This window comes from Balaenoptera acutorostrata, chromosome 8 (genome assembly GCF_949987535.1).
Source record: "Balaenoptera acutorostrata chromosome 8, mBalAcu1.1, whole genome shotgun sequence".
In the NCBI taxonomy this organism is placed as follows: domain Eukaryota; kingdom Metazoa; phylum Chordata; class Mammalia; order Artiodactyla; family Balaenopteridae; genus Balaenoptera; species Balaenoptera acutorostrata.
In genome coordinates this window covers 24,003,524-24,015,569 of record NC_080071.1, presented here as the reverse complement: position 1 = coordinate 24,015,569, position 12,046 = coordinate 24,003,524, and the positions used below count along the sequence as shown (strand labels likewise).

The 12,046-nt window shown below is 39.3% G+C and overlaps 1 protein-coding gene across 4 annotated transcripts in view; it reads left to right on the top strand.

Moving 5' to 3' along the window:
• The first annotated feature begins 1,097 nt into the window (after positions 1-1,097).
• The window catches only part of IFIH1 (interferon induced with helicase C domain 1), a 56,413-nt gene continuing 45,464 nt past the window's right edge, over positions 1,098-12,046 (top strand). For all 4 annotated transcript variants that reach the window (XM_007183182.3, XM_007183179.3, XM_007183181.3 and 1 more), the window contains exons 1-2: positions 1,098-1,857; positions 8,544-8,712. In XM_007183182.3, the coding sequence (XP_007183244.1) occupies positions 1,402-1,857; positions 8,544-8,712 (625 nt within the window). In that variant the 5' untranslated portion in view covers positions 1,098-1,401. The remainder of the gene's footprint in view (positions 1,858-8,543; positions 8,713-12,046) is intronic.

Genomic DNA, 12,046 nt, shown 5'->3' with positions numbered 1-12,046 from the left:
TAAACTACCACCCACAGTCATCCAGGGCTGCAGAACACCTGCATGAGTAGCAACGTGAAGGACTCACGTTTATGTGGCTTCTGTACTGAACCAAAGCTGCCACTTTTCAGTGTGGGTGTCTTTTCTTTTCCCTCATGACATAGACAAATGTTGATGTTTACTACAAGTTGGTACATTAGTTGCTAATTAAGTTCCTAGCTGCTTCAGCCAAAACTTGCTGTATTGAATCCAAGAAAAGAATGGCAGCTACATCAAAAATAAGTTGTTGGGGATTTTGTTTTGTTTTATTAAAGGAAAGTTGTATATTAAAGAATATGGGGAACTTACATACTGGGAGATGGGAGACCTTCAGTCTTGGCTTCCTCCGAAGCTGAGTTGGTGGTTCAAGTCCTTCAGCGTCTGTCACCAGGCCTTGGTCAAAGCCAAATAAATACTACTATCTATGCATGAGGCAATAAAGTTAATCGTTTATCATTACTTGCTCTTTTGCATACCCACCCACAAATTCCCAAAGAGTTACTTCTTGGGGACCCACAGAAGGGCAGGTTTGTTCTGGAAAGGGTACAGAGGTCACTTCATCCTGGGGTTCTGGGCTTAACACACCTCTGAAAAGATGTCTTCTTAGCTTCGTCTCTCTGCCTGTCCCCTGTCATTTTACCCCTCAGGCGCGGCCAGGGGCTGCCTGCATTCAGCAGCCAACGCTAACACCTTGCTGTTGACATCAGGGTCTGTGGCAGTTTCTCTTTCCCTCTGGGCTGGGAAGCCCCCAGTCACGCGCTTTCACCCGCTCCACATCTTCGCTGACAAGGGGTGATGCGAGACGGCCCCGGGAAAGAAGTCTGAATTTTAAGGGCGAGCCCTGGCAAGGTAGACGAAATACCCGCTGGCATTGCTGGAGCGCTGCTGTCTTACTCGCTGGAAGAGAGAATTCCCTTTCCTTTTCTTTTCCCCGCAGGGCCCGTGACCGAAGGACTGTGCGTACCGGAACCGACCAAAGGGTGGCTCCTCCCAGACCAGACACACCCCGCCCGGCGGATTACGTGCGGAAAGTCCTGAAGAAGAGAATCGAAACAGAAACCGAACTCAGGCAAACTATATAACTGCCTGGCGGAAAGCTGGCCCCGAAGCTTCCACCCCAGTGCGCAGACGAGGCGCACCGGTCCCCGGCCCCGGCGAGCGCCCGCCGCCGCCACGTCCTGCCCACCTGCCCACCTGCCCAGGTGCGACCGCGCCCTCGCGCGCCCGCCTGGGCGTCGTGCAGGCAACCCCGTCGTTGTCAGGAGCATCGCTGCAAACCCTGCCGCTCCAAAGCAGCGGGACACACATCTCATCCGCTGAGCTGAGAACAGCAACTTGTCCGTCTACTGGGGGAGAATCTTCTCCCGCCTCTGAGAAGGAAAGATGTCGTCGGATGGGTGTTCCGCAGACAAGAATTTCTGCTATCTCATTTCGTGTTTCAGGGCCCGAGTGAAAATGTACATCCAGGTAGAGCCAGTATTGGACTACCTGACCTTTCTACCTGCAGAGGTGAAAGAGCAGATTCAGAGGACGGCCGCCACCACTGGGAACATGCAGGCAGCTGATCTGCTTCTGGACACCTTGGAGAAGGGGGTCTGGCCCCTCGGCTGGGCTAGGATGTTTGTGGACGCCCTCAGGCTAGCAGGCAACCCCTTAGCCGCCCGGTATGTGAACCCTGATCTCACCGACTTGCCCTCTCCATCCTTTGAGAATGCTCACGATGAGTGTCTCCAGTTGCTGAACCTCCTTCAGCCCACACTGGTGGACAAGCTTCTGGTTACAGATGTCTTGGATACATGTGTGGAGGAGGAGCTGCTGACAGTTGAAGACAGAAATCGGGTAGGTGTCAGTTCAAATGGAGCTGGACTTTTAGGCAGATACAGGTATTGCAACTCTGGGTTGTTCCTCCATTTGCCCCATTCCAGATGTTCTTTGATATCTTTCGGTAAATTTGGATCCCTCCTTGAGAAGAGAATATCTAGGCTTTTAAAAACATAATTTTGAAAATGGCTATTTTTCTAATTCTTTCACTGAAATAAACTAAAGAGGAGTTAACTCTAGAATAATAATGTATGCTAATAGACAACATTTATTAAACACTTACTGTGTGCAATTAGTATCATTTGCAAAAGGTATTATCAGAGTTCATGCTCGCAATAATCTATTGAGGATTTTTATGTTATTAACTGTGCCGTTTTACAGATGAGAAAACTGAGGCAGTTTAAATAACTTGCCCAAGTTCTCCCAGGAAGACATTAACAGAGCAAGGGATTTAGTTCCTGATGGTGTGAAATTTTATGTCTTATTTTATAAAGTTCCACAGAACAGGGATCAGCAAACCATGACCCATGGGCTAAATCCAGCCCGAAAGCTCAGAATGGTGTTTAAATTTTCAGTTCATAAAGAAAGTTTTATTGGAACACAGCCATGCTCATTCATTTACATGCTGTGATTGCTCTTGTGCTTTAGGAGCATTTGAACAGAGATGTATAGCCCACAAAGCCTAAAATATTTATTATCTGGGCTTTAAACAAAAAATTTGCCAATTTCTGGCCTGTATTATGCACTATACCACTTAATTTTGGTCCAAATGGGGAAACTACATAGTACACACACACAGACACACACGCTTTTTTTTTTTCTTTACTCAAAGTTTCAACTCTCTGGGAATCAAAAATTGGAGATAATTAACTGAAAAAATATGTTGCTAGTTGCAGTTTTCCATATTAATAAAAGAATAGTGGATTTTTTACGTGGCATTTTGACAGGATGAATTATACAGGTGACTTTACACTTAATGTTTTATTGTTCATTGTTTTTCAATGAGTGAGGATGTACTGTGGAGTATAGAAATGCTTACCTATTTAAATCTGACTTATTCAGGGTGTGCGTCAAAAGTCTTATTTTGAAAGGCATGTAGGCAAATAAACCCATTTTGGAGGTCAAAGTCTAACATGCTATGATTTTGGACACTTTCTTTCTCTCTTTCTTTTTCATTCATCAACTGTTTGTATCATTGTTACAAAGTTTTGGGCATGGGACTCCTATCAGCCTATGATGTGACTTGGTCTTTAGTGACTAAAGTTAATACTCCTTTGTCCACTTGACAGCCATAGGGCCTGTCCAAAGACCCAAGCATGCTTCTAATTTTGATGACTGGTTTTCCCAACTAGTAAATTACTTTACACTGTTGTCGGTAACGTTTATGTAGTTTTGTGTATTGAGAACCAGCTAGAACGCATTATAGTAGTCCAGCTGGATATGACAAATGTGTACATCACTGTGGCAGAAACTTAATTTGGAAGACAGTATGCAGCCTTCAAGCCAGCTGGAGATGGAAGATGGCATTTCCAGCCACAGTAGCTGTTAGGAAGTCCAGAAGCAACAGAGTCCAGTAACACCACAAAGCTGTTTATGTTTGGTGGGTACGATGTCCCGATTGCCAGCGAAACAGCACTTCTCCTTATTTACTCTAAATATGTCTGCCTATCAGCATCACTTTTGTCTTGCCTGGATTGAATTTCTGCCAGCTAGTTTTTATCCAAGTTCTTGATTCTGGCAAGCTTGGAGGCAGCTAGCAGGAATGCAAGGGATTTGACACAAAGAAGATATAGAGTAAAGGGACATTTGTGTAGTGGTAGCAGTTAAGGCCAAAGCAACCCAAATTCTCCCTCAGAGTCATATTTCAAAGGAGGCCCTGAAAGCTAGAGGAGCTATGTATCTGAGGCTTTCAAAGGAGCAATAGTGTCTGTGTGAAATTTTGGAATAGTTTTCGTACACGTCATTTTACAGGTACCATCAGTCTCAAAAGGAATCAATGGCGGATGATGGAAAGGCACCACTAGGTTTAGAAGAATCCACAGCATGTTGATACGGGGTCCTTGAGGAATGTTTATCATATTACAGCAAAGTGTAGTGGGGAAACCATGGGAATTTGGAATGGCAAGACCTGGATTTGAGATCTATCTCTGTTTCTTACCATCTGTGTTACATTGGACCAAATTATTTGTTTCCTGATCCTAAGTGTACCCATGATAATGGACATAATAATAATTTCCTCTCTCATTCACAGTATTTTATTGAACATGAGTGAGAAGTAGTGTTTATGAAAAAGCTTTATAAATAAGAAAGAGCTGTTTGGTTATGATGATGACTTCTATTATTTATTTGGTCACATTTCCTTGTGAATTTAAAGTTTCAAGGATTTAGGTAAATACCCCATGTTGAAATTGAGATCTGCCTCCTAAAGTCCCTGGATTAAACTGTGATTTGAGGAAGAAACAATGTTTTTCATCTAAGGATGAAACCAGAACCCAGTTAGGACCAAGTATAATATTGGTGCTTAATAAGTTTTGATTGATTGGATTTATTTCCAAGGAATTGTCTGGAATAAGAAATGAAAACACTTGGAGTAATGAATTGCCTTGCCAGGCACTGGGGAATGGATGGGTGGTTGATGAATATAAGATCTCCAAATCTGCTTTTTTGACACCTTAAAATAGCATTTAACTAAGAAATCAGAACTTCTAAAAAACATTTTATTTTAATGCTTCTCCTGTTTTCCAGTTGACACTTTCTATTTGGTCTTGGATTCTTACCTCCACCTCCCAATCCCTGCCCCTCTTACATAAGCACATCTAAAAAAATGATCCTAGATTTAGTTTTGTGACCAGTAGGTACCCAAAGAAATTTATTTAATTGACTGATTATTCATTCATTCGGTTTAAATTTATGGAGCGGCACCTTGCGCCAGACACCATGCTAGTGCTGAAATGATTGGAGAATAACACAAATACTGTCTGTGCTTTCATGGAGCTTACGATGCAGTGTTGATCAGTGTTCATTCTTCTAACAAATAATTAAAGAAGGTCTAGTATACGTGAGGCACTATTGCAAACACTGAGGACTCAGCAATAAATACAAGAATCACTTTATCGATCATTATAATAGAATGCTCCCTAACAGTAAGGGGGTGTCCCTGTACTGGCCTGCTTCTATTTAGGATGCTAAGTGACATCGTAGCACGTCCATGACTTAGACAGCCATGAACTGTGGATCATATAAACATTTCTATAGTGTCTTTTTAAAAAATTAATTAATTTATTTATTCATTTTTGGCTGCGTTGGGTCTTCGTTGCTGCGCGGGCTTTCTCTAGTTGCCGTGGGAGGGGCCTACTCTTCCTTGTGGTGCGCGGCCTTCTCACTGCAGTGGCTTCTCTTTTTGTCGCAGAGCAAGGGCTCTAGGTACGCCAGCTTCAGTAGTTGTGGCACGCGAGCTCAGTAGTTGTGGCTCATGGGCTCTGGAGCGCAGGCTCAGTAGTTGTGGCACATGGGCTTAGTTGCTCCGCGGCATGTGGGATCTTCCCGGACCAGGGCTCCAACCCGTGTTGCCTGCATTGGCAGGCGGATTCTTAACCACTGCGCCACCAGGGAAGCCCCTCTATAGTGTCTTAATATCAATTTGAACAGCTTAAGTAAGCTGCATGTTTCAGCCCTGCCCAGTTCAAAGCATCAAACATCTATAGTCCTAGAAGACCCTCTGTACCTTTCATTTACACAGTAGAACCTCAGATAATATCACCAGTCCAGCTAGAAACCCTCCAGTTCCATCAACATGAAGTTGAGTATTAGAATTAATCTCCTTCTAGCTCATTGTAATGTCAGGTAAATTAGGATGGGTAAGAATTTTATTAGCAACAAAAAGTACAAATAAGAAATTAGTTATGTCATTGTGACAGTACATAGTCATTCAGAAAGACATTAACTTTTGGAGGGAACTTGTTCTTTAAAAATTCTTTATTTTTAATATAAGAGTTTTGCTTCCTGATTTACTGGTACTGCGGGTTGAGCTCTGCTATATTAAAAAGTCACCATTATATTTAAATAGCTATCTAAGGTTGTTCTGAGGGGGGAGAAAGCATTTTTATCTAACTTTACAATTGTGTTGGCAAGCCAGTGCTTAAACGAAATATCATTGGTTTCTCTACTGATTTCTGTTAGAAAAAACATACATCAAAGAATTCAGGACATGAAAGCATTGAACTGTATTACCCACAAATTCATATTTATTTTACACTCTATAAATTAGTTAACAATGTATCCATAGACATTTTTAACTTCATATTCAGAGAATACATTCGGTGGGGAAGGAACATGAGTGGGAATCATTATATGTCCTGTTTCAGGCTCAAGTCTAAATATTCATTTCTCAAGAATTTCAGTAATCAAGTGTATATATTGAGATCTTATATATAGGAGAACAGGTTAAGTAAAAAACATTGTGTGATTGCTTTAAAGGGAATTGATGTACTTTCTAGCACCCAAACTAGGAAGATTTCTTAAAAATTCAGAATCTTGATGACACTGCTAAAATTGCACAGGTATTATATGTAGTTCCACATTCAAATAATAAAAATACTTGCAGGAAATAATGGCATAATGATTCTCAAATACCTGAGCTCAGTAAGGACAAAACAAGCTTGACAAATACAATTCTACAGTAAAGATCGACTAACTGGTTAATAGTCAAAGAAAATTTAGTGGATATAATATGCTTAGGTTTTTAAGTATAAGTATTTATTACAGTGCTTCACTTGTTCATTTTAGAGAAATGCTTTCTGATTACTACTTCTGTGGAATGAGTTTAAAGCTGATAAAAGGCTGAGATAATTAAAAATGGAAATGGTTGAGTTAAAATAAGGTGCTCCAACCAGTCTCATTTAGCATCTTTAGAGACTACTGCTTAAATTAGCAGATAATAATAGAGATGTTACAAACATCAGAGAAGACAAAGAATTTCCATTAGAAAATTAACGAAATTAGAGAAAAGTAGGAAATGAGCAAGAATCTGCTTAGAAATTCTGTGGGGGAGATGGACTGAAATCGACTAAATTTTATTAAGTCAAGTAGTCATTTTAACCACTTCTTGTCAGAAAATGAACTTAAAATTGGAGACAATTACCAGCTATAATTGTAGCTCAGTAAGGCAGTATTCAACCTCTGGAGCCAATGCCTGGGATCTAATTCTACCTCTGCCATTTACTAGCTTTGTGGCCTTAGGGAGGTAACTGGACTTCTCTGAGCCTTGGATTTCTGATCTGTAAGATGGGTTAATATCGGTATCTTCTTCAGAGTTGTTGGGTTGATATATGCAAAACATTTATAATAACATAATTATCTATTAGCTAATGAAACGAACGTATCCTTTGGGTAGAAATCATGTGGTATAATCTTGTACTAAGTAGTGTCTGCTGGTGAAATGTTTGTAAAGATAGATGCTTTTCCCAGTCATCATAATAATAAACACTGAATTTGTACCAGACATTGTTCCAAAAATGTGAATTCCTGAAATTAAATGATTATTGGATATATTTATAGGACTAGAAAATATACAAATTCGTAGGAAACAATTATTCTAGCTGAATAGTCCATATTATACATGTAGAAGATGGGCAAATGTTGAGAAAGACCTTTGAGCGTATGTAAGTTAGTACTGCTTACCTAAGCTGCGGATTAGAATCAAGAGGTGCTTTTGAAAAAAATTTCTGGTTTCCCCCCATGGACAAATGAGAATCTCTGAGGGTAGATTTCAGACATCAGTATTTTCTAAATCTCCTCAGGTGATTCTAACGTGCAGCTAGGACAGACAAACGCTGTAATTTCATTTCAGTTGCTTCATTTTACACATGTAGAAACTGAGGTCTGGAGAGGAAGTGGCTTGCCTAATGGCCCAGCAAGGTGATGGTGTCCTGCCTAATTTCTTTCTGGTCTAAATGTGATCTTTTCTCCAAATGTCTGGTGCTGTATTAAGAACTGGGGCGATGCACTGTAATAATGATTACACAAATGATTCACATTTAAAAAGATTTACTAGATTAAAGGAGAAATTAAATGAAGGTTAAAAATAGTAATGAATGGATACAGAAATGCTACTGCCCAATACTTTAAAAAAGGAATATAGAAATAAGTTTGTCTTATAATATTAAGTAAATACAAATTTTTAAAAAAATGTATTATAGCAGTAATAAATAATACAAATATTAAAGAATATAAATCTCTGATAGTAATTACTTATTCCATAATGGTAATAGTGAAGAAAGAGAGATCGGATAAGAAATGTTTGATTTCCTATTTATAGACTCCATGAGTTGAAAAGAAATAGCAAGCCCTAGATATACAGAAAGAAATTGATACAAATAGACATAACATGGCTAGAGATTAAAGACGCCTTCATTTGCACCCCTTATTCAGAATGGCGGAGGTAAAACATCTGTTTCCTAAGTGTCAGCTTTGAATATCTCAATAGCTTAAAAAAATAGTGTATATTTAAAAGGGGGATTGGCCCAGGGATTTTTTTCCCCCTAGAATCCAAAATTTCTGTAAGCGGTATTGCTGTTTTCTTTAGTATTTGAATATGAGCCTTTATACATATGCTTAATTGTTCAATTTTTCTAAAGGCTACTTCCTGTTTAAATTTATTCATAAGATAGTTGGACTTCTTTAATTCTACTTTTCTCTTAAAACAGGTTTCTGCTGCAGAAAATAATGGAAATGAAGCAGGGGTAAGAGAGCTACTGAAAAGGATCGTGCAGAAAGAAAACTGGTTTTCTACGTTTCTGACTGTTCTGAGGCAAACAGGAAACTATGCGCTTGCCCAGGAGTTAACAGGCACCGATTACAATGAAAGCAATGAAGGTATCGCTCATTCTGCAAAGGAAGGGTTTGTGCGTTTCGCCTAGTGACTGAGAGTTTAATGAAGCCTGTAGACACAGTGCCAAATACTAGGGTATTTAGAATCAAAATTTCAAGCGATTTTGAGAGATACGTTTTCTTCTTTTTACAAATGAGGAAACTGCTGCTTGGGAAAAGATGAACCTTCCAAAGACCACAGCACTTAGCAAGGTGGGCTGGAATATTGGCAGCTGACTCCTTGTCCAACATATTTTCCATTTCCCATCTTATTTTGGAAACAAAGTGATTATCTGAGATTTTTATCAAGATAATTTTAACATTGCCTAGACAAATAAATTGGAAGAAAATATTTTAGTGGTTATTACAACTGCTGCATAGTCTTCTGGACATTTATATAAATTTTTAAGGAATTTATTAAACATTTGATAAAAGGTCTGTAATTGCTAACATATCACAGTGTTACTTTCTGTGAGTTTTTAAAAGTATTCAATTATAATAATAAAAATAACATTTTAGAGCTCTTTCACATATATCATTTGTAAATCTAATATAATCTGCCATCTTATTTTTCTTTACAGAGTATGTATCCTATGCTTTTAAAAATATCATATGTAAGACAAATTGAAGTTTAATTGGTAATGAATGATTCCCAATTTATAATTGGTATAATTTATTCACAATTATATATAATTTAAATGATTATAATCATTTCAAGCTTACTTCACTTCTTTTCTTCAGTCAGTCATTCAATCAACATGTAATGAGTACAAACAATGTGCCAGACACTGTTCTAGGTGCTGGGGATATGGATTTAAATGAGACATACAAAGTCCCCATTCCCATAAACCACACTTCCTAATGGAATAAGAAACACAGTGAACAATTTTCTAAGTTACTTATGCAAAAGAAAAACAGATAGTTACTAAATTATTAGAGTAAACAGCATATTATGATTTTATGCTGTATTATTTATGAAATAGCTTAATTTTGCTCAATGGTTAGAAATACACACAATATATATACACATATATATCTGTGTGTATATATATCTAGTGTATATATACACATACAGACAATAGTGTGTACATATGTGTGTGTATATGTATATATAGAGAGACAAGCACAAACACACACAAATATTTTTACTATGAAATATTGAAAAGCCCAGAAGAATTATAAAATAGTATTAATGGACCTCTGTGTAAATGAATCACGGGGAGTGAAGTCTAATCCATGTTTAGGGAAGGTCTTCTTGCTTAAGCCCAAAGCAAATTCCTTATGGTGTCATATGTTTGAGATGGCCACAAAGTGAAAAGCTCAAGAGGCTCCCCTTCTTTTTGAGATTATCTAGGGATTTGAGGGGGGTTTATTCAGCCAAATGTGGTTAATCCAGCTTTCAAAAGCCAAGCAGTAATTCCATGATCTGTCCACTAGCAGGTCCCCCAGTTTCTACCGTCATTGTTTCTATTTCCACAGCAAAGTGTAACTGTATTTTAAAAAAATCCCTCTCAATAAAAGCACCTTGATTTTGCTTCAGTTCTCTGGAGTGGGCTCAGTTGTGCCACTTGCTTGCAACATCAAGATTATAGGTTCTTTTGCATTTATATATTATGGCCCAGCTATTATTTCCACAATGTAACTCTAATGCCAGTTTGCTAATTCTAAAGGGACTTCAGGCCAAACTTACATACAATAATGGGGCCAAATTTCTCCTACATACCTCAAGGATGAGCTGGACCCCAGTGCAGATCACACCCTCTCATGATGAGTTCCCTTTCAAGATCTCGTGGGACCATTTCCATCCATGACAAACACTCTAGGACTTGAACTTCAAAGAGAAATGGCTACAGTCTCAATTTTTTTGTTCCCTGGGAAATTTTGGCCTCAGTGTATGGAGGGATATTAGAAAGAGCAGCCTTGCAGATCACAAAAGACCTTGTTATATTCATCCCTCAAAGTAGAGGGTACTTACCCATTTTATGGTTGTGTACTAGTTTAGGAAAAAGTCTAGAAGATCAACTCTAAGTGTCTTCTAGCTTCTCCTGACATAGGCAACATCTGGCCATATTTCTTTTTTTTTGTTGTTGGGGGGAGCGGAGCAACAAGTTACATACAACATATTTCTTTCTAAGATATTTTTAAGTTCCACTTTACAAGGTGCCTTGTTGGAAGCTAATGTGATTTTTCAAATTCTAATGCTTTGAACGATAGCAATCCTAGGTAAAGTATATACACGTAATACCTGTATAATAACACACCTCATCACATATCTTATCTAATATTAACATGCCTTCCTCTTTACTTTCCTTATTATATGCCGTAACTTTGTATTATGATTAAGTCTTTACATGTCTGTTTCAGAATGGCCTGGGGACTAGTTTATCTAGACTCTCCTAGCCTGTGCACATAATATCAGCTGGCCAAGGCCAAACACTTTATAAAAGGGATAAAGACCTTCTGGAAAGAAAAAAGGGGCACCAATTATCCATCATTCTTTTCGCCCTCCCTGGTCCCCTGACAGAATCCTCTTACGTTTGGGGCTTTTCCTTCTTTCAACCAAAGTGGGTGATGATGGATGTTGCCCCAGATATGTGGGCTCTTACAAAGACAGGGAGCCCAGTAGAAAGGGATTTCTAAGCTTCTTTTGAAGGTTGGATGGAAGATGCAATCCCCTTCTGGGACTCAGCAACCTTACACTCTCACTACCCCTACCAGCAGTCAGGGTGCTCCTGACCAACTCATTCCAAGTAAGTAGGGCTTCCTTCGTGCTCCTGACCAACTCATTCCAATTAAGTAGGGCTTAGTTCTCATGTCCTTCCCTCAAAATCCAATCAGGGGAGTCAGGAATTTAAATATTCTTTGCTAAACTGTACATATTATTAAGGGAATCTAATCATTTTTCTAGCAGGTCTTGATGCCCAGAACAAAGTTAGCTGTCATTATTCAAAGTTAGCTGTGGTAGGAGCTGCTGTGGATGGAATCGAGCCCCCCTGCCACCAAATTCATATATTGAAGCCTTAACCCCCAATGTGACTGTGTCTGGAGCTAGGTCTTTAGGAGGTAATTAAGGTTAAGTGAGATCCAAAGGTTGGGTCCCAGTCTGATAGGACCGAGGCCTTATAAGAAGAGGAAGACAGATCTCTGTCTCTCTCTCTCTCCCCACCATGTGAGTACACAGTGAGAAGGTGACATTCTGCAACCTCAGGAACATGCTCTCACCAGACACCAACCTGCTGGCACATTGACCGTGGACTTCCTGTTTCTAGAACTGTGAGAAAATACTTTTCTGTGACTTAAGTCACTCGGTCTATGGTACTTTATCATGTTGGCCCATGCT